At 31.6% G+C, this 27,166-nt stretch overlaps 2 protein-coding genes across 2 annotated transcripts; one reads left to right on the plus strand and one right to left on the minus strand.

Annotated features, from left to right (window-relative positions):
* The first annotated feature begins 651 nt into the window (after positions 1-651).
* On the plus strand, positions 652-7,429 carry LOC124361077 (RNA-binding protein 12-like). Its single transcript, XM_046815111.1, has 3 exons — positions 652-759; positions 4,288-4,363; positions 6,888-7,429. Exons 1-3 carry the CDS (start codon positions 739-741, stop codon positions 7,427-7,429), a joined length of 639 nt encoding a protein of 212 aa, XP_046671067.1. The 5' UTR covers positions 652-738.
* Positions 7,430-15,291: 7,862 nt separating this feature from the next.
* Positions 15,292-18,504, minus strand: LOC124359684 (pupal cuticle protein-like). Its single transcript, XM_046812627.1, has 2 exons — positions 18,384-18,504; positions 15,292-15,804 (listed from the first exon to the last, which is right to left on the minus strand). The coding sequence occupies exons 1-2, from the start codon at positions 18,441-18,443 to the stop codon at positions 15,469-15,471; spliced, it is 396 nt and encodes a 131-aa protein (XP_046668583.1). The 5' UTR covers positions 18,444-18,504; the 3' UTR covers positions 15,292-15,468.
* Between the last annotated feature and the right edge of the window lie 8,662 nt (positions 18,505-27,166).

Genomic DNA, 27,166 nt, shown 5'->3' on the forward strand with positions numbered 1-27,166 from the left:
TTCAGCTGAAGTCTAGCTTAAAAAATGTGATGGTATCACTGTCACTTGACATTATGTGCCTACCTTTTAATATCGATCACATTGCTTTATGAAATTTACTTGTGTATTTTAAAATAATAACACCATTTCAGACATTTTCCAACGTTTTATGTTGGAACACTACTTTTCATTGATTGGAATTTTCCCTCTTTTTCAGGTGTCACAAAACTATAAATAAAGAAAGCACAAATAAAAAGTTAATCAATGTAGGACGATGAGGAAACGAGCGGCGGATAGTGTCATCATACGTCACTACTGAGCTCTTCGAAAGCCAGTGTGGTACACGATATATTATTGATTCTCTATAATATATGAATAATTTATACGAATTAAAGGATAGCCAATAGGTTTAAGAGCACTGTAATAGCCTAAAGTGGTTGCAAATGAGAGATTTACTGTAGAACAATACATAACACATGATTCCTCTTATATAACTTTTAACTGCCTTTTGGATAAAATATTATACCTAAATTAGATTTCATAACAAATCACAAGGAAGCGATGCTGGATCCAATATCTTATTGCCTTGGCCAAGGTCGCATGTCAACTGACACCAACAGGCTGTCCTGGGGTGCATAATCAACCGAGGTACAGTTAGATCGGTGAGGGGAGGGGGAGGTTCGACCTCGCCCATTCATACTGTTTATATTGTATCTGTATCCTGGCTGTCTCTCACGCCTTTGTCGAGCTCTATATAACATGGCCAAAGTATTTCACATGGTAAGTACAAAACTATGATAATTTATCAAAATATGTTTAAGACCCTAAAGACTATGATATATTTTTTTTATTAATATAATTTTAATTAAATGGATGTTGTTATTGTGTTGTTATGTTTAGTTAGCAAGTGTCATAGTAATTTATCTATAGGAATTTGGGTTCATATGCAAGTAGTTTAATGGTTTAACTTATTAAGAACAATACATATATAAAACATATTTAAATCAACAAAAAACTTAAGAAAAACTTAACTTAAGAACTTTAAATATTTACGTTTCTTGAGGTACTAATACTAATATCGTATGTATATGTCATACATATATTCAACCAAAACTTATTATAACGAACAAGTAGTTTAAAACAATAAGATCCAGTCAGACAAATTAACATGTATTATATTCAGCATGGGTTAATACCTTATGTTTGTCTAAAATAATTTTCGTACAAAATGACTTTCATTCTATGGTCTGTCTATTCTATTTTAGATCGTAAAACAAGAGTTTACTTAGTACATGAATTGTGTAATTTCAACAGCTTATAGCATTTTTAAACGTGTATTTAAACAACAGAAATTTCAAGTGTACAGATGATTTCCATCTCGAGATATCTTTACACATGGCACATTCACATTTTTATTCACTAAATTGTGTTTCATATCAGTTTATAAATAGTAAAAGCTTACACACCAAGTTACTATAAAATTATGTATGTGTTACGGCACATGTGATAATATTTTACATGTTTTAATCTGTTATGCGTATACTGAGTTTGTTTCGATATTTATTTATTCTGCTTTCTTCTCGTTTCTATCATAATTACCCGTAAAACCACATCAAGATTTTTGGTAACGCTCAGCAAAATCCCATGGAACGACATGCATCATAATCCAAATCCGTGTTTCTAATATAATAACGAAGCTTCTTGCAAAACTTTAAATATATCCATGTTAGTCTGTCCATTTTTGAAACATCGTGCGGACAGACAGACAGATAGATAGAAGACAGAATAAATTAAATTACATTTTTACAGCCCTGCCAGTTATAGGCTTCGCTAATGTTCAGCCAACAAATAAAAGTAACATTAGGATCGTCATGTATACGTTTATATTGTACTCTACCCTCCCTCTTTATAACAGATTTGGCAGTTTATTAACTAATGAAATTTAAATGGACGAAGGGTTTGTGGCTATATTTACTTATACAATGCAAATGTTACTTAAAAGGTTAAAGGTAAATGCAGTACGAATGTCAAAAATATCAAGATTTAAACAAAGATCCATGATGTTTAGATACAGTAGTAATGGTATAAAATTTTCGCAATTTAACCTTTATTATTGTAGTCAGAGTAGGTTAAAATAGCATTTAAAAATGCGTTAGGTTATTAACTATTTTTCATATCGTTTTGAAAAATATATGGTGCTCAAGAGTTACTAATATTCAATTGTCTCAAGAAACAAAAAGACAATTGAATTTGTGCCTATATTGATTTAACTCCTACATGAAGATATTTATCCATGCACTTTTAATAATCTCTTAGATGGTATTTGAAAACTATTTAATTTTAAATATAGCGATTATACGCATCTTTTTATTTTTGTTAAATATATTTCAACGTTCTTCAATTACCAAATATTGCTGCCACAATTTTTTACAAAGAATTTTGATATCTTTTATATCTAAACCTCAACATTATTGATTGCTTTTGAAATGGAGAGTGCTGAGTAAGGAAACGTGAACTAAAATTACAGAGAAACGAATACAATTGCAATTGATACAGGGCAGGAATGAAATCATACCTTTTGGCTATAATTTTATGGTTTTAGGTACATTATTGATTCAAAAGATTTAATAAATGGCATTAAACGTATACTCGTTAACAGAGGCAATAGGAATTTACACATCTATGATAGAAATAGTCTCTAGTACAACTAGGCCTGATTGACAGACAGAGCTGTGAATAGTTTGTATAGTTGAACTACTATGTTTAATTATTTTGTGTCTGATAGGTGGTCTACAATACCTTAGCTGCACGAACCATATGTCCAGTCACATTTAACACAGAAAACATACAGTGATACAATAAACTAAAATAACTATATTGCCTAGTCCTCGTTATTAGCTCAGAGAGACGTTTAGGTTTGAACAATCTCTTTACAGATTCGAAAACTAGATACGCACTTGTGATTTATTCTCTGTACATTTTCAAATTGGTATTTTGTAAAACCACATTACGCCCTTACCCAGTCTGAAATGTTAATTTTCAATAATTATTAATAAAATAACCCTGATAATGTGATCCCATTAAAATATTTTTTTCAGTTCCTCTGGCAGTCACTCTCGCCAATATGTCTGTCAATCATAACGTTCAAGGTCACACATTACAACGTGTAAGTGATTTCGTCTTGAAATACCGGTTTTTTATTTTCCATCTCTTGTACTTCAATGTAGAGTGAATAGTCTTCAACATCCTTGAAATATAAAACAGCTTTAGGAAACCTGATATGACCAGTCTTCTTTGAAGATACATCACTGGAGAGGAAAAACTAAACATTTCGAATATTTAAAATTGAATCATTGAACAAATATTTAATATATATTTCAATAAATATTAGCTAAAAAGAAAAACGTTTAACGAAAAATGCTCAGGATTTCAGGTATAGCATTGCTTTATAATATTGAAAGTATTAACAAGTTGCATGCCTCCGTTACATTTCTTATATTCATAACACAAAAAATGAAGTTGATATTTAGTTGCCTTTTTTTGGAGGTAACGAGACTTGATGGAGGTTTGCTTTGAATGTTGCGTGAAAAATTTTTAAGTCATCTCATGATACATGTATTTTAAATACTTCTTAGTAAGTTTTTGTATTCTGCAATATCATTACAAACACCTAAGTTTAGAAAATATTATAATAGGTTTAAACCTTATTATGAAGTAAGCCTCATCACTTTTTAATATATCACAAAATGCAGATACAAACTTTGAGTGGGGAGGCATCATTCTTCTGTCAAAAAATCTATTTATATACTTGAAAAAATTCTCAACTCCTGGATCTTTTTTTTACTGTCACGAATAATTGGTTTAGGTTTCATTCACTATGCGAAGCCTCATCCTTATCTTCTGTCTTCACTCTTACGAGCTCACATTTCACTTCTTTTATTACTATATAACATTTATTCATTTATTATCGTCACCACGATACTGGTTCAAACTAAGTTTCAATTAGTGCAGTTCGATTCCAAGTGCTTATGGAAGATTGTTGGAGTACACGCATATTTTATCAATGTTATTGTTATTTGGCTAAACTCTCATATTTGGACACTACAGCATTCATATTATCATACTTGTTCATATTTTTGAACACTTTACAAAATCACGTTTAAAGTTCTGGCAGGTGTATTAGAGTTAGTTATTCAAATCCAAAACAAAATGTTGAGATGAAGATTGAATAAAACGTTATGCAATGTGATTGATTGATAAAATGTGATTTGTGAAAAATGTTACTGACAATGTAAAACATTGTTGTAGGTGGTTTTGGTTGCCTGTGCGGTCAACCTAGTCCACGCTGTCCCTCTCCTCAGAAACAGCTTCCTGGGAATATCAGGTAAGATTCTGCATGTATATAATAAATCTAACTTCTCAACTTGACTTTTGATTTCTTATTCATTTATGAACAAGAATAAGAAATACACATAGATTTAATGTTGTAACGGAAACGAACTTTTTATTCTTACACATATATAACCATTTCCTTAGTAATTCTATTTGTGTGAGTTGTCTGACAAAATTAAAATAATTATTCATTTTAACCATGCAAAAAATATTTGAACTAGGAACTCTCAGACTCTCAGAACAGATTATTCATAATTATAATTAAAAAATATCATACGTAAGTTCGTCTGTTTTTCGCTAAATTAGCTTCAATAAATGAAAATTTTATCACTTCTTTATTAAATAACACCCATAATTAGTGAGAGACGGGAGTGAAAGTTACATATAAAGAAATAAAATATAAAGTACTGATATAGGCCGTTGTGGAGTGTTGTATAGTAACTTTATTATAATTGGTAAGTAATTTGGCGAAAATACTGTTTAAGATTTATAATAGTGATTATAAATAGGGGTGATTTAAAACAAGCAGGTCATACTTAATAAGACTATCACAGGAAACTATGCTCGAATTTCAAAAGCTTTTTTCATCAGATTTAATAACAATTCCGACTCATGAACAGCGAGTTTGAAATTATTTTCGACCTTGCCATTATTATCTTTGAGTATGGATTATGCGTCCCCTATGCAACACTCTCACGTATTACACATTTGGACAGTTAAACTTATATAACACATGATGTTCAATACAGGCAAGTAACACATAAAAGAAAGTAAACAATAAGTAAAAAAAACCGAAGTCTATATTAGTATGGAGGCCATGCCGATAGATATCATTAAATTGTCATGTTTCGCGACAGGATTGCATCAAAATCGATAAAGGACAACAATTTTCAATTTAAAGGTCCTCGTTATTTGGGCCAGTGACTTCATACGAATATACAAAATTGACTTCTGAGTATAGTTATAAAAGGTGTAGGATAAGTACGTAGACATTGTTATGTAACTGCAGTGATAGGACCTAACTGATAATTTGGCCAGGTTCTATTCCTTGATTGCTGTGCTAAAGCAGCAAAGGAGTCTCTTTATGTTATTCTATGCTGTTATATAAAACTCTAAATTTTCTCTCTCTCTCTCTCTCTCTCTCTCTCTCTCTCTCTCTCTCTCTCTCTCTCTCTCGCTTGAAAGTACTAAAGGCACATTTAAATCTTATTGTATGGTATATCTTTAGAGAGTTTGGAAGTACGATAAAAAAAATGCTCATATTGTTGTTAATTTTTTTATAGTTTATTTATATTGAATTTTTTATAGTTTAATGATGTTTAACTTCAAAGTTTATTGAATTGTAATATCTGATTTAAATGTAATTGTTAATAGTTATTGAGTTAACGTAAACATGATTTCTGTAACATATAGTTTAAGCCACAACTGAATATTGTAGTTAAAACTTTGTATAAATTATGGAGCCTGTCCTGGTGGAAGAGTGGACCATTGGTCTAAACCAGGGCAGGAAAAATAAAGAAATTATCTAAAGAAATTATCTCTCTCTCTCTCTCTCTCTCTCTCTCTCTCTCTCTCTCTCTCTCTCTCTCTCTCTCTCTCTGACTGGATAAAAGTTTTCTATGTCGCTATGAAGAACAATGCCAAATCGATGGCCAGTTTCTCGAATACGTAATGGATTGGATGGTTGGACGACATACTGTTTTTCACAGAAGCTACAATCAGATTTGTAAATATGGTGTTTAGTCACTTGATATTTACTTTAATAGAATATACTTTGTTTTTTAACAAATAAATATTTTATTTATTAGTCTCAGCAAGACTAACTCAACATTGGCGTCATAAATACAATTCTCTGGAATCAGAAATGCTCGTATACGCACAAAGAGTACAAATCGCGTACGAAGCAGCGGGTATATGTATTGTATAGAGAAGCATTTAAAATTATTAACAATTTCATCGCGGTGTATTGCTTATCTTAAGATTTTCCATAATAAACATAAATACCACTTTAAGTATCACTAGGTATCATTAGCTAGTGTATTATATACGTTCGTAGTAACTGATTAAGGGTTTTGAGAATACTTCGAGGTAGTATTTTAAAATAAAATCATTAAGTTAATTAGTTTTGTAATTTATACACATTTTATACGTTGTGTCTGAAACGAAAACTTATACGAAATAAAATAAAACATCATGAAATCTTTGGAATTGCGTTATTTGGTGCCTTTTCTCTTTTGCGTATATTATCCGCTGTAGTAGAACAATTCAATCTAATTAAATTTGGTATACTACTTTACGCAGAGAAACATTGTATGCTTATTTCTATATAAAGTATGACATTTTTGTTAATAGCTTTATTTATATTTTTTCACCTGTATTTCTTGTTGGTAAATGTATCATTTAAGCATAAAACTGTATTTCGTCACATAATAGCTCATTTGACATCAAGCGGAACTATACATTTTACTTGTGTAGATTCTGTACTGTTTTTGTAAAAGATTGTAAAATCTTTGCAGATACTGATCTCCAGTGTTGTGCACACCTTGGAACAGCATACACAGGAAGAGCTCATCCAGGAGCAGCACATCCAGGGGCAGCTCATCCTGGAGCGGCTCATCCAGGGGCAGCTCATTCCGGGGCAGCACATCCAGGGGCAGCTCATCCAGGGGCTGCTCATCCAGGGGCAGCTCATCCTGGAGCGGCTCATCCAGGGGCAGCTCATTCCGGGGCAGCACATCCAGGGGCAGCTCATCCAGGGGCTGCTCATCCAGGGGAAGCTCATCCCGGAGCGGCTCATCCAGGGGCAGCACATCCAGGGGCAGCTCATCCTGGAGCGGCTCATCCAGGGGCAGCACATCCCGGAGCGGCTCATCCAGGGGCAGCTCATCCCGGAGCAGCTCATCCAGGGGCAGCACATCCCGGAGCGGCTCATCCAGGGGCAGCTCATCCCGGAGCGGCTCATGTAGGGGTTGCTCATCCCGGAGCGGCTCATCCAGGACTAGCATATACTAATGGGGCATATACCGGAGCTGTTCACGCAGCTTTACACTTCTATTAATATGCAGACTCTGTTCTTCATGCTGGGAAAAAATTGCCTATCAAACATTTCACGAGAGACGTGCAATGCTGGTGTAGAAATCATTTGAAAATATTCAAGCGTTCAAAAACCTGGAGTCACGCGCGTGTTCAGTCTTTAATGGCAACAAAACAAGTTTGATACATCGCTTTTGGAAGATAAATTTTAAAGCAGCAAGAAATAAATTATATTTTTTTAACCCATGTGTTTAAGTACCAATATACCTCAATCATCTACCCACTCTAATTTATCAACTACGTTCCAGAATCGGAAGTGTAGTATCACGAGCGATTTTCTGGTGCATAATGGTTCGCCAAATCTTATTTAAAATACATTATTACAAGACCCGTTTGACAATGATTATATCTAACAATTTGTTACAATACATGTTTAACATATTAGATTTAAATATATTACGAGTGCTACACAACTCACAAGGATAGGTGAGGATCCCTTTAATGCATGATTTTTTTATTTTAAATAAAAAAAATATTTTCATGTACAAACAACCTTACGTATCAACGGAAAAATGTTAAAAAAATACATTGTTAACATACACTGAGTCGTCGTTATTATCAATTGTGTAAGCCTATGTCTGCTTAATAGGCATTATTGCACTTAACGTCAGTGTTTACTGTTATTTCATGTTTTGTAGTATTTATTTAATGATTATGGGTTAACTGATTTAATAAATTTTATTATCATAAAAAAATAAGTAAATACCATAACACCGAAATCATCATATTAGAACTGTAAAACCATAATAATAATACTTCTTGCATGAATATGGTTGTACCTAGTGCCAATTAGGTTTCCAATTTGTGTGCTTCTAGAGATATACTGTATTTCAAGAGATAATTGACTTGTTTACTGTATAATCAATTGTCTTATAATTGTTCTCAAAATATTCGCGAGACCCTTTTATTGCCACAGCATCAGCGTATTTTGTGAATACTGGCAAAAAGATCGGTCAGTTACTAACTGAAAATAATATTATATAATTCTAAAACCCTTTGAGTATCGATATTTGTTCATGCGAAAGCTGACTGTTTATATTGCTATGAAGTGAAATATGTACAAGGTTAGTTAGGTTGTTTACGTGTTAAGCGACGCTGTGCTTTGTTTTGCCTCATTCTATCTTATTTGACAAGTCTATTATGATTTATAGTATTAATTTTTAAGTGTTCTAAAACAATGCTTTACATTGTCTTTCAATATCAAGTAATTTATTTGTGATCGTGAAATATGTTAAAAATCTAATGACGAATGATTTTACTATAGATTTACTAAATAAAAAAAGGAACTATTAATCTATGGTTTAGAGTTAGTTTTTTGATTGAATTTTTATTGCAATCTTTTTAAATATTTCGCTCTAATAAATGTTCATGTAACCATTATATTATTGTTAATATAAAATGATTAAAACGTCATATATTGGAATAATATTTATATAAACTACGATTTTCTTTCACCCAGACTTAAAATTCTTTCGGTAAAAGTAAAAAAAGAAAAAAAAATTTAACTCTTTTTTAATGTATACTGTAGTGATAGGATGAGACAGTGTAAAAATATTGTGTATTAAAATTGCAAGTTTAAATATAAAAAATGGCATACAATTATGTTAAATATTTTATGTTATAAATATTGTATAAAGAAATTCTCACATGTTAAAATATTTATTTAATTTTATGATATTACTATTCCTCTTCAAATAAGTAAGAAGATATGACTTTAAAGAAGAAAATAGTAAAGGTTATGACAAAATTTAAAAGCACTTTAAGTTACGAGAATAGGACATGTCAAAAAAATGTTTCACATTTATTCTTGTTTTAGTACAAGTATGGAAAGGAAAATCCTGATTATTTTTAATAATCATAAATTAGGAAATTCGCTTTATAACAATATATAAGGAAATTTTGAAACCTAAGATGTGAGTGTTCAAATAAAATTGTTCTAAATAAAAATGGTTTGACTTGATGTTTTGACTAATAATATCCTGCAAATAATTTTCAAAATAGGACATATGAATAAGACATTGTTACAAATAATTAATAAACACAACACATTAGATTATTTAGTGAACGAATGTTTAGTGCTGGTAAAAACAAGCGTTATACAAAAAACTAATATTTCTGTCCTTATAAACATACATCTATTGAGCATACATGTTGAGTGAAGTTTTTCTTTAACTGTTTATAGTAGAAGCTTAGGAATTATTATAAATCTTAAAATTGCAATTTCTGTGCTGAAAGTACTAGTAAACTAACACTGAATATATATTTGTATAATATAGGCGACTACCAAAATTCTATAAATAGTCCTCACGGAGACAACGTTCACCTTATTTATATTACTTATCCTTGTTACGCGCTTTGTTTATAACCGCACATAAAATTATAATCGTTCGTCTTTTACTGTAAGAATACATGTTTACAGATCAATCATTATTTGTTATTATTAATTTATATATGAATACCAAAAGTCCAAGGACGTAGTCAGGAAAACATTTAAGGGCTAAAGACGAAATTTGGGGCCTCCCCGGAAACATTTAAATTTTTGAAATTTAAGAAGCGAAATGGTGAACCAGCTTAACAACATTTATTTATTTATTTGTAAGCGGCAATACACCTTTTTCCATTAAATTAGTAATGAAAAATGGCTTATTAACATGAAGATACAATAAATACTAATACTACGATATAGCGAATAGTTTAAAATATAACAAAATAATACTATGTACTGTAAAATCATTAGCATAAGGCAACTTTAATAACAAGCAAAAGTGCTCCAATAACAATAAATTAAATTAGAAAATTAGATAATATAATAACAAACAATAGACTAAAATGGTGGAAAACTTAACAGCAAAACAGTAAAAAACGATAGACTAGGTCTATAATATTTACCAGAATAATAATAACATAAAAGTATACATAATAATAACAACATAACAATATACATAGTAATAGCAATATAATATTTTTATATGAACAAAGATTCAGAGGAAAACTAACTACTCAATCATAATTATAGTGCCTAATCTGTTTTTGAAGGCAGCAAGAGAGGAACCAATAAAATCAACTTCAGGACATACGGCATTACCAGTTTTCATTAGTCTAGGTATAGTACTGTGGTAGTGGTAGTTTGTAGGACGGTGATGCTTGCAGACAAGCTGATGGTGTCTGGATCCACGAGGAACATGAAGATTAACCTGGCGAAGAATCTCCGGTCAGTAGATGAGACCACTTGCAAGGAAACCATGTCTATATTAACAATTGATATTCAAAATTGTGGAGGCACTGTTTTAGTAGGCTGCGCAGAATTAATAATTGAAATTAATTACACTTATATAGTAATTTAATTACAAAATAGATGCGTTTATTTTCTGCAAAACACAGTACATAGTATACAAATCCACATTGAGACATGATAATATGTAAAAGAGTTTTTACAAAAGTAAAATTTTTCTTGACTTCTGAACTATGGTATCTAGTGTTTGCTCTGGAGAAACTTATGTTTTCTCGTAGTGGACAGAAAGTAAGGCAAGTGCAGTCAACCGCTAATTCCCCATTTGTTTCGTGAAAATCTCTTGACCCGTTTAAATGTTGAGAACGATCTTTCAGCAGTATACGATTATGTCAAAGTAATTAAACATTTGATTTTGAAGGGTGGGGTGACCGGCCCCCTTAGACCCCTTCACTGACTACGTCTCTAAAACAGCCAATTAGGTAATGGCCATTTTTATTACCGTCAATGGTCTAAGCATAACATAGAAACAATGGAGAATTACGGTTCCTGCCAAAAGTGCTAACGTTACATTTTCATGACGACTTAAAAAAAGATGAGCTTAACTTGAATATTTTGTATTTGTAATGATATGGTATACCTGGCTCCAATGGATTCAATATATAACCATTATCATTTTATATGGCACTATTCGCACTGCCCAGCTTTTAGTTACACTAAAATTAATACAATGTAATATTGATAAAAACAGTAAACAATTGTAAACTGTTAATTGCACCTTTTTCTTAGTTAAAAGGTTAATATTGTTTGTCTAATATAGAAGAGAGATACAGTTATGTTAAAAAGAATCGTTAATGGTATGAATACTTTGTTCTTACTGCATTATAAGAATGAATGTATCTATATCTATTATTTATCATCATCTTAAATTAAAGGAATGACGTAGCGAGTGTACTGCAAAATAGTGCTGAAGTAGTAGGAGTGAAGTAGGAGACGTCAAAAATATCAGTTTAATAAAGGGGTACCACAAGGGTTAATATGTTGGGTTCATGTGCATAAACTAGTTAACGGGTTCTCTAACTATGGATGTTGTATTTTTTTGTTCTCATCGTAGTTTTTAAAGTAGGACAACATATTACGAGTGTATGACTTATGAAAGTGTTTTTTGGAATTTTTAACTATCTACAATTCTGAAGTAAATAGTGTTCAAATTTGAGGTACTTTTTTATGTTTTAGCAGCAGCTTTGCGTCACTTAAACAGTCTGAGCGTAAAATGTTTGAAAATTTTTTTCTTATAACACTATAATATTATCAGTAAGTCATTCATTACTTTACTTGGATTTAAATGCTTTCAATTCTATTATGGTGTATTCAATTCTATCTATGAAATAATTTCTGTCGTAACAATTTTTAATAGTAAGTACAATACTTCAAAGTTTATCAATTGATAATAGAAAAGCTTAGGAAGAAATTCATAATCGATTTTATGCACATAAATAATTTTTAATTGTAATACTGGAAATTCATATAAATTGTTGATAAATTGAAAAATATTTCAAAAGTTAAGAACAATATAATGGATGGTATCCTGCAGCCTGCAATTAAATTACAAAATGAAACATTATTTTGAATTATCTAGTGTTTGTACCTACCTTTTTAGTTCTATTGAATTACTGGAAAATGAAGATAACAAATGTTTATGTACATATAAAATTACGTGAGCTTTATTTGTAGTTATTTAAGAACTACTGACTGTTTTCAAAAGCTCTTGTTATAATGAACAAGTTAATCCAAACATAATTTTTGTGAACTAGCATTTGTATAGAAACTTTTGAATAGGGTGGTTTTGAAATACTTATTTAGATGCTGTCACCCATTTATCAGGAACAAGGAAGAAACGCTGGTCTGAATACACTTTAATTAATTGTGCATGCAATGTTACCCAAATAAAAGGAAAATTAATTTACTTTTACGTTAAATTAAAATAGTATAGTCAGTGATACCAAAAGAAAAATATACTGGCCTTACCAAGAGTAACGTTGGCGTGGTAAGTTTTCCACTATTTCAACAATTTGACCATGACATTTGCAACACTCATACTGTTCTAGAACATATTTAACTACTTAAAGTGTAAGAATGATAATTTAATGATTTTTTTGATAAAGTTCTTTGAAGTATTGTTTTAACGTAATTAATTTTACTGTAACGCTTAATATATTAAACATCTGACACGTTGAGGGCATGCAGACTTCCCTTCCTTTATGTGGAATATACTGATGAAATATTTGTCACTAACTATAAAACAGTTATTTAAGAGAAATGCATATCAAAAAATCAAATATTTGCATGTGCTTAACAAATAATTCACATTACCTGTATGCATACCTGTTTGGTTACAAAACATAAAAATAGTTTCTACATCGAATAAAATTCTTTTAATGTTTACAACGTGAAAAATCGGCTAAATAAGTTAAAACAACTCAATTGATGCACTAAATTATACGAATGTCTGCTGAATCAAAACTTACTATTCGTTTTTATATGAGAATTATGAATTCCACTGGTTAAAATACAGGGCCATCCAAAAGGTCATTTCTAGACAGATTGTTCAATTGAAATAAACATTTCCGGATATTTTTAGGTTAAGGAGACCTTCTTTTTGGTATATCAAAAATGTTGGGGCGTGTTTTTATTGTCACGGAAAACGCGTACCTGATATCAGTTTTAAAAATTATCCACACGTTTTGAAGATGTCGTAATCAAACATGAGGGAAAAGGGTTCATCCTTTATCTCCTTGTCAATGTTTGTGCGTATTTGATGAAAATCTGTATTTGAAGGGTTTGAGCTCGTGCTTCATGACATCGAAACCAATATAAACATTTTTATTTGATATCGTTTTCCAAGAGTTTTCGATGTGGTTGCGCCAAAGTGGTAGAGTACATATTTCAAAAAGTGTAATCCTTATAACACACGTTCAGAGAGATATCTAATTTAATTTAATTTAATACTTTGAACTGTGTAATGATGAGCATTTTGATGGTTACAGTGACTAAAAGAATCTCTCTTAATTAAGTAGTGTTATTTTCATTTGTAGATACTACTCCACTACTCGCTTATTACTCAGAGTAGGTATTATTTTTTACTATTTCGCTTTTAGAAACATTCCGCTTTGAGAATTAGTGATATTTTTGCTATTTTAACTGAGCAAATCTGCTATTTCTGGATCGAGAATTCCTTCATTCGATGGATTAGTTTTTAGCCCGACTTTAGTTTTTAGAGTTTTTTAGAGTCATCTGAAGACCGTAGTGTATGCAAACTCTCCGCATGATGTAGGTGCACTGTGCCACAAAATAATTGGCAAATGCCCAAAAATTACGCATGGTATTTTGTGAAATGTCCGAGAGGAAAGTAATGATAGCCTGTTTTAGTGCCAGGAGAGAAACAAGGCCTAGTTTGAGCAATATATGTAAACTTCGGTTTAGAAATACGGCGCACAGTAGAGTGTCCCTTGCACTTTTATTTCTGCGGAAATAAAAGTGTTCCTCTTTAGATATTTTTCAGTTTGTTGCTTTCTTACAAAAGACGTGATTTTCTTTGTTTCTTTTTCAGACGGACTTCATCGGTTGGGAGCCATACACGAGGCTCGATTTCCGCCCCTTTGATGTCACCGTCTATGAAACTTGTGGTATTCTTGAACACCGATTTCAAATTCTTTCTGCTCTACCTGAACAGAACGAAGTTGGGCTGCGCCCCCCGTATAGGTTTTTGCCCAACATTTTTCAACATGCCAAAAAGTTTATCTCATTAACCTAAAAAAATCCTAATATTTTAGTTTCAATTATTCAAACTATTTATAAAAGACAGGAGAGGCCACTGAGTTTGGATAACCCTTATAATAATACCACATGAAATTTAACAGTAACGATTACATAATTATAAAGTATGATTATTACTCCAGTGATCGGATTTGATTGAGCGTCATTAAAGATCAGTGGTGTCACACAGTTGTAATGGTCGCCTGTACATCTGTCTGCAGAATATCTCAAGAATAAAATGAGATGTAATTTTCTATTAAATTTTACAGGCATATACAGGAAACCATACGAAACGTGGTGAGGAATATGCCTTGCGTGGTAAAAAATGTTATTTTTGGAATTATATTAGCATATAAATGTATGTAAAGTGAAATAATATCCCAAGGAACTGTAAAAACTGATCTCTGAAAGTGTAGATTCAACAGGCGCACGTTTAAGTATTAATCCATAGACGATTTATGACATCATTAAAATCGATATGCTAACGTCAAATGCTAAGATGCAGGCATCAACCATTTTCGAATCAATACTCAATTTCTCAATTACTTGTTATAAAGGGCATGCATATGTTGTAAAACGTCAATAATTACTGACCCTGTTTCTCAAGATCCATGTTTGTCACACAGTTTTCACTGTGAATATGTCTTGTAGACTTAAACAACACATAAGTGTGTAGAATTCTTGTTTAGCACATTTTACTAATTTACCGTTCTTTTTTCATAAGTTCATTTCATAAGTTCATATATTCATAAGTTTATAAGGTTTTGTTAAGAACTATAAAATACAAATCTGACATTGTTTATTGTAATTTGAGCAAATAGCAGATAAAAAATAAATTATGAAATAACTGCAGCTGCTGAATCATCCCATTTATCCCAAAAGCTGGTTTTGTACTGTTGGACACATCCGGTGTGACGGATGACGGGTAGCGGATGGCAGCAGTGGCAGGCGGGAGTGGTTTAGTGGTAAGAGTGGGCGAGGGCAGCGGCGTGGGCGGCACGGAGAGCTACGACCTCAGGAGTGTCAGCGAGATAACCAGAGGGAAGTACCACGGGGGAGGCTAGAGGTCCATTCCATTTGGGAAATGGAACGTCAGCGGGGCTGTCATATAATGGAGCGTAGAGGGGGTTCCCGCCAGGAGCTGCAGCCAGGGCGGCTAAATGAGCTGCCCTGAGAGATGCCACCTCGGGGGTGTCAGCCAGGTAACCGGAGGGGAGCACCACTGGGGAGGCGAGGGGGCCGTTCCAGCTGGGGGCAGCGTGGACTAGGCTGGCCATAACAGCTACCAAAACCACCTGAGACACAATAATAAGTTTAAATCCACATTATCGGTATAAACCGTTTTGAATAAGGGTAATGACCCATTGGCGGTTCCATGAGAGAAAACCAACCATGAGTACAAGCAAACATTAACAATTATTTTGCTATCCTCTGACGGTTCTTCAAGTTTTAAAGCGTACTAGTTAAAGATGTGAGCACTTAAACGACCAGGGAATAGGCTGATAGGTAAATATTACTCCAAATATAACTCTTGTTTTAAATTTTAACATAAACTTTTCATATTATCTTAAATTCTTCTCGGAGTGTGAAAAGAAGTATATGAAACCATATTTGTATGTATCTATGAAGTTGAAAGTTTGATTGTTGAAACTAGTTGATAGTTGATTTAATTAAATTAATTATTATTTTAGATTAATAGCGTGTAAGTTTTTAGATTTTATACAACGCTTAAATGAAAATGTGAGTTACTTTATAGACTCTTCATTATGGTCTTGCACAGTTATGTATATCTTCAAAAATTAGGTTTTTAATTCTGAGAACACATTTGATATATATCTTTCTGCACATAATAAAAAAAATACTTTTAAGGTATTAAACATGTAAACTCTATTTATTTTAACAGCAGAATTAAGATAAACTGCACCTAAAAGATTTCTAAAACGAATTTAACTAACTCAATGACACAATACATCATTGTTATGTTGGCAATAACCGTAATTATCTAGATTTATTTAACTGTACGCGCTTAAGTGCCTGTAATAATAAAAATGTTATTGCTAGTTCGAAGTTACTCACCTAACAATATATTATATCTGTTTGTTATAATATTTATTAGTACGATAATATGTAACTATTCATCTTCAATCATTAAATTAAAAATATAGCAGTAAAACATTTATAATAGCTTTTAGTATTTCCTAGGTTTTTATACTACTTGTTTTCCATAATAATAACTTTCAATATAGCACGAGTAACTGATCTTGCCAGATTACATGTTGAAGCAATATTTGAAATGTTTTAAATACCGTTTATAGTTAAAGTGTTTTATATATATATATATATATATATATATATATATATATATATATATATATATATATATATATATATAAATTAGTGCTAGCTTGGATTTTTTTAGAAAGATATACTACATCAGGAAAGAAAAACAGATCTTATACGCAACTGTTGAAAAACATTCATTTAGAAAGTAATGATTTAAATTAGAAAATACAAATAATTATCGGCCTGGTAATGCTGGGCTTTAATTAAGTGAATTGGCCAAAGAATAGTTCCTAATGTGACAAACAGGAAAATGAGATAGATAACATGTTTAATAGAAGTTTGTAATATGCTAATCAATCATATGGGTTATGGATTATAATATAATTGTGTTAATTTATATAACATTACTACTTATTGTCACAATTTTATTTTGTTTGACCGAATATAATGGAAAGATAAATACATTAAAATATGAGTTAGTAAAAATATTAATTATTATTGTATAATATGAGAAGATACACCATAAGAGGTTATACTTGTCATTAATATACGAATATGAAAAACGTGAATGAAAAATAAGTACTTACAATACACAAAAACGCCTGTAAATAAGAAAATATATAAGGAATTTCGTGAAGGTAACGTTTCTACTTTTCTATCAAAATAGAGCAGTAAATTAAATCTCGAAATTATAAAAAAAAAATGTAAAATCTAATTGAAGTACTCTTAAAACTCTTATAATGATTATAATGCGTTTCTTGGTCAACTTTAGTTGGTATTACATTAAAGAAATTAGTAATTACTGGACCTTAATAATAACTTTTAAAATCTTCGATAACAAGCTCTAGATATGGTCTTATAGTCTCTGCCTTCACTACGAGAGATGTAAATAATTTGTCATGTTAAAGTAACGGTATGTTTTTGATACAAACCTTTTTACTTATTATACTGAAACTAAGACATTTCATTGTAGTATGAACATATTTTGAATAAGAGTAGGAACTTTTACGCATTTTATGTTTACAATACACGTACAAATATGGTTAAATTAAGGGTTCATATCGATGATAATAAAGTCATCCTAAAGTAAATAAGAATTATATTATCCAATTCAGGTATTTTGCTGTATACTTGTTACATTTAAAGGACACTAATTTGTCAGATAGCTTGACGAAAATATTTTAAACCCAGTTTTTGACTAGACTTGGACCTTAATAACACCTTGACACATAAAAATGGACCTTTATAACCAGAGGAAACATTTTGTCGAAAGTTGTAGAGTAACGTGGCAGTTAAGGGGGCTCAAAATTTAATATGGAAAAGTAGTTGGTTCTTAAAAATCTTTTCAATTCAAATTTTAGATGATTTTAAAATTACTGTTAATCACGCATCCAGTGCCATTATAAAAATCATGTGACACTCTAAAGTTGAACTAAAATACATTAATGTTGTTAATACCTCTAAAATTTAAAAAACAATTAAGAAAAAGCAAGTTGTAGCAAAAAGAAAAGAAAATCCATTTAAAGTTTTAATTTTGTTAAAAATGTAGATGAAAAACTAAAATGCTGTTGAAGAAAAACCAAATACTCACGTAGGAGTTCATATCTGCAGAGATGAGGAGGAGTGGGAGTGTATTATCTAGAGCAGCCATATCACATATATATACGGGTGTTCAGGGCCGTGCCACCCCCACCCCTCCTAAGGTACGGCTTGAGACTGATAATAGACTCGTTTCTTGTCGCCATGAGCCGACTACAAATGGACCTAATTGACGGAATGCGAGATAGTGTGGACACTCACGCATTATTTGTCGCCGCGTGCGCCTGATGATCTTTAGATGGGCATGTGTGAGGTCTGCCTACGTCCACACTGCGTGGTTGTTGACTGGATGGTTCCAGAAGTTCCATTAGTGGACCTATTATACGACTTATGATAGTACACATTGGTGGGTGGATATATTACAGCTATATTCTAATAAAGGGGGTAACATTTATTGATATGTGAAAAGGTGATTGAATGTTTTAATAGTTTTAAGTCTAATAATAGTTATTTTTCTTAAAGATGACAGATTGTTAGGCTCAATCTCTCCATCACTTTAGGATAAAAAACAAGCCATTTAGATAAAGAAACCTGTCACTCATAAACAAGACATAACGATAAGGAAATGTATGGCTGATGATAATAGTAGTGCTTAGAACTAAAATTTAAATATTCTACAAGGGAATGTCTAACGTATAGGAGTAAAGATTTTGAATTGGTATACTTTAGTCATACTTAGAGAGTGGATGTATTGTGTATACCAGCTCTGGCTTACTGATAATCAAGTAGACTTTTTTGTTCAAATAACTTTGTTGCTGCTGATGATAATAGTAGTGCTTAGAACTAAAACTTAAATATTCTACAAGGGAATGTCCAACGTATAGGAGTAAAGTTTTTGAATTGGTATACTTTAGTCATACTTAGAGAGTGGATGTATTGTGTATACCAGCTCTGGCTTACTGATAATCAAATAGACTATTTTGTTCAAATAACTATGTTGCTGCTGATGATAATAGTAGTGCTTAGAACTAAAATTTAAATATTCTACAAGGGAATGTCCAACGTATAGGAGTAAAGTTTCTGAATTGGTATACTTTAGTCATACTTAGAGAGTGGATGTATTGTGTATACCAGCTCTGGCTTACTGATAATCAAATAGACTATTTTGTTCAAATAACTTTGTTGCTGCTGATGATAATAGTAGTGCTTAGAACTAAAATTTAAATATTCTACAAGGGAATGTCCAACGTATAGGAGTAAAGTTTCTGAATTGGTATACTTTAGTCATACTTAGAGAGTGGATGTATTGTGTATACCAGCTCTGGCTTACTGATAATCAAATAGACTATTTTGTTCAAATAACTTTGTTGCTGCTGATGATAATAGTAGTGCTTAGAACTAAAACTTAAATATTCTACAAGGGAATGTCCAACGTATAGGAGTAAAGTTTTTGAATTGGTATACTTTAGTCATACTTAGAGAGTGGATGTATTGTGTATACCAGCTCTGGCTTACTGATAATCAAATAGACTATTTTGTTCAAATAACTTTGTTGCTGCTGATGATAATAGTAGTGCTTAGAACTAAAAATTTAAATATTCTACAAGGGAATGTCCAACGTATAGGAGTAAAGTTTTTGAATTGGTATACTTTAGTCATACTTAGAGAGTGGATGTATTGTGTATACCAGCTCTGGCTGATAATCAAATAGACTATTTTGTTCAAATAATCATAGTAGTGCTTAGAACTAAAACTTAAATATTCTACAAGGGAATGTCCAACGTTTGAATTGGTATACTTTAGTCATACTTAGAGAGTGGATGATTGTGTATACCAGCTCTGGCTTACTGATAATCAAATAGACTTTTTTGTTCAAATAACTTTGTTGCTGCTGATGATAATAGTAGTGCTTTAGAACTAAAATTTAAATATTCTACAAGGGAATGTCCAACGTATAGGAGTAAAGTTTCTGAATTGGTATACTTTAGTCATACTTAGAGAGTGGATGTATTTTGTATACCAGCTCTGGCTTACTGATAATCAAATAGACTTTTTTGTTCAAATAACTTTGTTGCTGCTGATGCTAAGTGTAGAAATTCCTGTAAAACACACCTGCAACATTTGAGTCAGGAATTGAGATTGATATTAATGAAATTTAGTCTGAAATAAATCTTGAATTGAGTTGAATTTAATTAAAAAGTGAATTTCAATTTCTGTTAGTGTTTACAGATCATCTAATACCATGTTGTTTCAATTGTTTGATAAGGAATATCTGCAAAAATGGTTTTAAGCTTCTAGCAGAAGATAAATTTAACATCGATATGTGCAATATGAGTGATCGTGTTAGTGTTGATGTTATGATTCTTTTAAAATCTCTATCTTTACTTATACAAATAGCTATGCAACACAACTCAACTTATGTATATACTAATAATGTATTATTACATCTATATATTAATAATACAATGTATTGGTGGACCTGATACTATTGTATAGCACTAGTATTATACCTGGGTGTCAGGCACACCACGAACCTCTTCTGTTAATGTTTAAAATTGCATCAACTATGCCAAAACAATATAAATTCTCTTCTATGAAACAAAAAGAAGATCTGATGGAATCATTTTTAAAAGGTTTGATTAAAAAAATGAGAGATATTCACTGACTATGGAATTAGGATATTGAAACGTTATGCTATGTGTTTTTATTATTACCTGTCTTCCTTTTTAAAAACTGGTATTACTTACAAAAACATTGCGCTGTAAATGAAAATACACTTTTTTAATATTAATTAAAAATATATGCTTAAAAATGTATGGATGCCACGTGTATTTTGTTAGTATATAATTCATCGGTTTATAACTAGGAAATTTAGAGGCTGTAAGAATTACCTGATCATAGGTAATTTTGTACCAATTAAAATACTGCATTACTTAAGTCTTTATCCAAACAATTAAGAGCGGCCGACTGTTTGCTGAAATAAGAATGTAATGCTTCTGCATCAATTATACTTTCTTGTGTCTGTTCAGCAGTGTTTCCTTCTCTGATGACATCTTGATTAACTTGTATATATTTATACAATAGTCTATTAATTAATAAAAAAATTAATTTTCATGAATTTATCACCAGGAAGGAGACACATAATTACAATACAAGACATAGGACTCTGATTGACTTCTCTCAGCATCGTTTGGAAAAAAAAAAAACAGGTAGGTCTTTCAAATCGTTACTGTGGAATGTATCATACATTTCTCGTTTAGTGAGGCTCGACAGTTCTAAATAAAAATGATATACAAGATAGTTAAGAAAATTGTGTTATACAATTTATTTATTTTTGGAGGTCCATTCATTTCAAATGAAGAATTATAAGATGAATGTTATTATCAGATCTTAATCTAGCATGTATGCAATGCTGAGAATCTTACCCTTTACAGAATGATGTACTTGTTGTTCTGGCATTTTAATTAAGTACCGCCTGTAACTTTATATTGTATATTTCAATTGGTTTGATCAATGGCAAAGAATATCATTAACCATTATTCATTATCATTTTAGCGTACTACTTTCTTTAGTCCAGACATTAAAACGTTGCCACATGTCGCCCTAACGACCTGTAATTTTTTATATATGTATACATTTAACGGTATAAAATTACACTAATTTATTATTTATGAGGGTTAACTATGTTTATTTTCAAAGTTAAATGTAGGTTTACTTATAAAATGTTTGCATATTCTTATATGCTTATATATAACATATGTACGACAAACATTATAACACAGAATTCAAAATTATGAAACTAAATTAAGAAATGTAAGGTAATGAATGTATTGTAATGTTTTGTTTGTTGTGATAGCTTTCTTGATTTCATAATATTTTTCGAATCTTTTTGGTATTATTGGTAAGAAAACATTTAAACAACTCGCCCACAAAACAACAACCATTAAATAAATAATCATGAAAAATAATAATAATTTAATCTTATACCATTATGAATAATGGTCACTAATCTAATCCCACGTTATTTTAAACCGAGGCTTGGATTCTTTAAACGGCGATCTTAGCAGATTAGCACATTATGAATGTTAAACCTGAGCTGTAATATAATATAAAATAATATCTACTTTGCTATGTTTAACATATTGTCCGTGAAAAGATCTAGAAAAGTAAATTTGCTCAATTGAATCCAATGCTTAATTTTTAATCATAGTTACTCATAGTTATATTCAATACATTTTCTAGCACTTCACTGAAAGAAGAGATGCCAATAAATGGGGCCGGCCCGATGTTCTTGAATGTGTGTGAGCGTGTGAGTAGGGGTAGATGTCGGTGGGTACGTCCACACATTATCTACAAACTTTTGAAGCAAATTAGAGAGATTTAACAAGAATAAAAAGCTACTCTATAATAATCTGTTTATAAATGAACACCTGACAGTAAAGGTAAATGTTCATAGACCATCATTCTGTTAATTTACAAACGGTAGTTATCTATGCCTCTTGTCTGATATCCGAATATTTTCGTCACCCGGTTAAGGCACATTTAGACAAACAAAATAAGGTTATTTTTAAAATGTAGAGACATAGTAAATTCAACAATTGCAAATATTTTTAAGCTGTCTTACATGATTCTTTAAAATTAAAATTAGCGATCATGTGAAATCCTATTTTTTGTAATTTTAAAAGACATTAATGGTTGTTTGCACAGGCTCCCCACAGTACGATTCCATACGAAAGGTGGAGATAAATTAAGCTGTAGTACGTCGCAATCAGTATCTGACTCGGACACAGTGGTTAAGGTCAACAAAGGGCTTAACTTCAAACTTGGTTTCGTGCTTCCTGTAAAGCAGAGTGTCGTGTCATTTGCGTACTGCTCAAGCTTCCAGCAGTGGTGACGATTCAATGACAATGAATTGACCTGTGTTCTATGGTTTAGAAATAAACTAATCAATAAAAGCGGTATGCCTTGAATGCCCGTTGGGTTCTAATTTGTAAATAAGCGTTTTGTGATCAACACAGTCAAATGTTTTAGAATGGTCAAGAAACACACTTAATTTGAAGTTATAACCTTTTATTACTCTCTGATTCTCTATTTTTCTCGTTCTACTTCTGTTATTCCCAAAACAAATTCATCATGGTTTCATGGAAAGTTATGAATAATTACTATACAATCACTATAGTCTTCAGTGTTTATCAATCTTACCCCACATTCAAGATCATTGTTCGATCTATGAACATCCCTGAATTTATGGTCGAAAATCTAATCAAAAACCAATCAGCCTAATTAAACGAATATAATATAAATACTAATGAATCCGGTTTCAAGTCTTTGGAGCCTTGACAACTTATTGCATCAACTCCGCATTCCTAAGCAGAAGTCGCTAAGTACTGATCGCTTAACTTTGCATAGGGTGTTACAACAAGAGTGAGAGTACTCCTAGTTGGAGAGAGATCTGATATTTTAAAATCTCTTTTCTCGGAGTCAATTGATTTTTCTGGACTCTGATTGCTCCGATTTATGTGGCAACAAAGCCTTTATGAAGACGCGGCATATAATATCAACTGGCTGCTAAGAAACCTGACCTACTACTTTCAAAATGTGTGATTCGTGTGAAGATCTTCATGTACGCTTTAAAAACCAATTTTTGCAAGCTACTTATCTCTCTACCTACATGAAAAATGTTTAAGCATTTCTTATTACTCCAAAGTTGCAAGAGTGTCTTGGGAGATTTCTGCTTACTTGGAACTCCCGGTGTTTGGTCCTGAACAATTTTTCATTGCTTTATACGCTCTCGATGTATAGAGGTTTCAGTGTATGCTAGCTTTTTATTGTTTCAGCTCTTAGGAGTTGTAAGCCTAAATATGACCTGTCTTCTGAGTTTTTGCATTTGAAACATCACAAGCCCAGTTTAGGAGACTTTCGGACACTTGAAGCTTCTACTGTGTAGAGCTCACAAAGAAAGATACCTCGAAGTTTTATAACTGTAGATGTTTTATACAAAGTTTTACTAGAATTTGGTCTATGATAGTCTAAGACTTCTTTGAGCTGTAGGTATAATAATAGACTGTAACAGTGATCATCTCCTAAAATATCCAGCACAAGCTTAGTAGAAACTTTAAACCTATACATTTTCTTTTCATCTGTTAGATTCTGGGCACTTGAATGTACAATGTTTTAGCACATTTCGTTCGGTGTGCAAACAGCCATCTGGATATCTATGGTCTCTGGAAACTAATGCTAAAGAAACTTTAGCATATGGGAATCCCCGACTATTGGAGGCTTGAGTCATTATCGACTTGAACCCTTCTTGGATTTGGGTTATCGTTTCATCATAAGACATCCATGGTTGAAATTCGTTCCGCAATAGAATGGTTATTTAGATTTAAATAAATGCATCTACGAGATACGAGAGTAGTTGCAAAGATAACCGGATTTGTTCCAAATCAATGGTTCAGACACGCATTAATATTGATTTCTGTATTACTATTTATGTGAAGTTTTAATTAAAAACTATTTAATCGACTAAAATTAAAAACTGTTTATTATTATTCTTCCTTCAGTTAAAATTATTCGATCGCACCTGTGTAGTAGATACAAAAGGTTCTCTCACCCATTGTAGTCCTACGTATCCCAAGTGTACATTATCTGTATAAAATTCAAATAACGACTGTAACTGTAACGAAGAGGGTGTTTGCTTGGTAAATAGACCTACAGTATAATGGAATTTAAGCTTCTCATGCTGATTATTTTATCTTATACTTACTTTGTACATACTTGACGTCAACTATACTAAAAGACCTTACCCATCCATTTAACGATGGACGTTATTATTTCGAATGTTGTTATTCTTTACTCGCTTTGTTTGACTTAACAATACCATTTATTCGTTTACAATACTTAAATAAATAAGTTCGCATATTAAATTCAGTTATATTGTAGTTTTGACTAAGAATGAACTACGGGAACTATTTAATTTACCTATTTAACTATTTAATTAAATTATAGGTATTTAAATGAATTATAGAAAACTTAAAATAAAAAAAAAAACATTTCAATTACAATTAAGTTGTGTTACAGCTTGTAAATTACAAAGTTAATGTATTTTTTCCTGATTACAATCAATGTTACATATAATTTTTACAAGGACATAAACAACCTGTTTCCATTCTTTACAGTTGTTACACTTGTTCAATACATCTACAATTATAAACCACCTAACCTATTATTCAGTTCTACATTTTGTTGCATTTACTGCAGTACTAATAAGACAATCTATAAAGTAATTTAACTCCTTAGATAATAAAGAAATCTTAATATTTCTTTATTATCTCCACTTACTTAAAAATTCTTCTTTAAGTTTCCTTCAAAACAAATTATAGCTAACACTATTATTATTCATTCATTATGACAAATTCAATCATCTAACAGAGGTCGTGTGAAACGAATTCCCGTACTTTGCATTTAAATTTTCAGAGCATTGTCGCATACTACTTCTAAAACGTGTTTTTCCTAAGTGTACATCGGTTAATCCAGTTAAAGATCGTTTACCAAATAATGTAACAGCATATTTTTTTGAACTATCTGGGTTAGTGAAACTAGTGGAATATAGAATGTAGACTATCTAAAAGAGAGTATTTTGTGCCAAGTTTTATTAATTTACATAACTGTTATATTTCACACACACATGGCCCCAGAATAAAAAAAAAACACACTGATTTCATGGCTATACAGCCTTGGCAGGGCGACTCGCCAACGATGATTGGCCAGTAGTTTTATCGTTGTTACTGCACTTATCTCTATGGGTCTGGTCTACCAGTCTCTCGTTTTACGGTTATGACCGGCTTGGCCGTGTACAGGGACATCTGGCACGCTTCGGGTTTTCTCGGCCTTCTTTGGAGCTTCGTTAAATTAAATCGTAAATTGTATAAGCAAATGCGGCGTGACTGAAAATTAGTTAATCCCCTGATTTATGGCTCAGAATAAATTATAAAAAAATCGTATAAATGGAAATGGGAATTAGAAGAAAAGTGATGATAATTAAGAGATATTTCACGGTATTAGGGAGGGAAGAAAACTATGAATATATAATACTTATGATTGTAGAAAAACATTCGGTCATAACTATATTTAAGGGTGCAACATAAAGTGTCAAACAATAATTACCTTAGGGTTCAAAAAATTTCTTCAGCAAAATGCACCGAACCAAATTATGATTACTCTGGGAAAATGGTTTGAAAAAATATAAAAATGTCCATGTAAAATTTCAGTAGTCAGTTGAGTGGTTTACGCGTGAAAGAAAAACAAACAAACAAAGGCACTTTCGCATTGATAGTATTATTAGAATGAAGTTTTATGCTTAGTTGAAAGTCTGCAGGTAAAATGTTTCTTAATATATCTTGCGGATAGTTATGCTACACGTGTTTCTATTTCACATGCTAATGCACCTCAGTTTATCTATCAATTGATTTATTCTGCAATTTCTCGTTCTTTGAATATCTATAACTCCATAACTGTTTCCTTGAATTATTTAGTGCCTTCGAAACACACACTTAATGTAAAGAAAACACAAAAATTGTAACTACTTAATGTGCTATCCTAAATATCTTACAAAAAAATTGACCAATCACATTCTGTTAATTTTTAAATCCACACAGTGCCATTCACGTATCCAAAAAATAATTTAAGTGATTAAATTTGCATTCTTACGGTTTCAATATTTTTAAACATTCTAAAAATAAAAAACAACTTTTGAAAATCAAGTCGGGCCAACAAATACAATCGTGGAAGTAAAATGATTTACATTGATCTCACTAGCAATCCTTTCATTTATAAGAA

Source organism: Homalodisca vitripennis, chromosome 4 (assembly GCF_021130785.1).
Source record: "Homalodisca vitripennis isolate AUS2020 chromosome 4, UT_GWSS_2.1, whole genome shotgun sequence".
NCBI classification, from domain to species: domain Eukaryota; kingdom Metazoa; phylum Arthropoda; class Insecta; order Hemiptera; family Cicadellidae; genus Homalodisca; species Homalodisca vitripennis.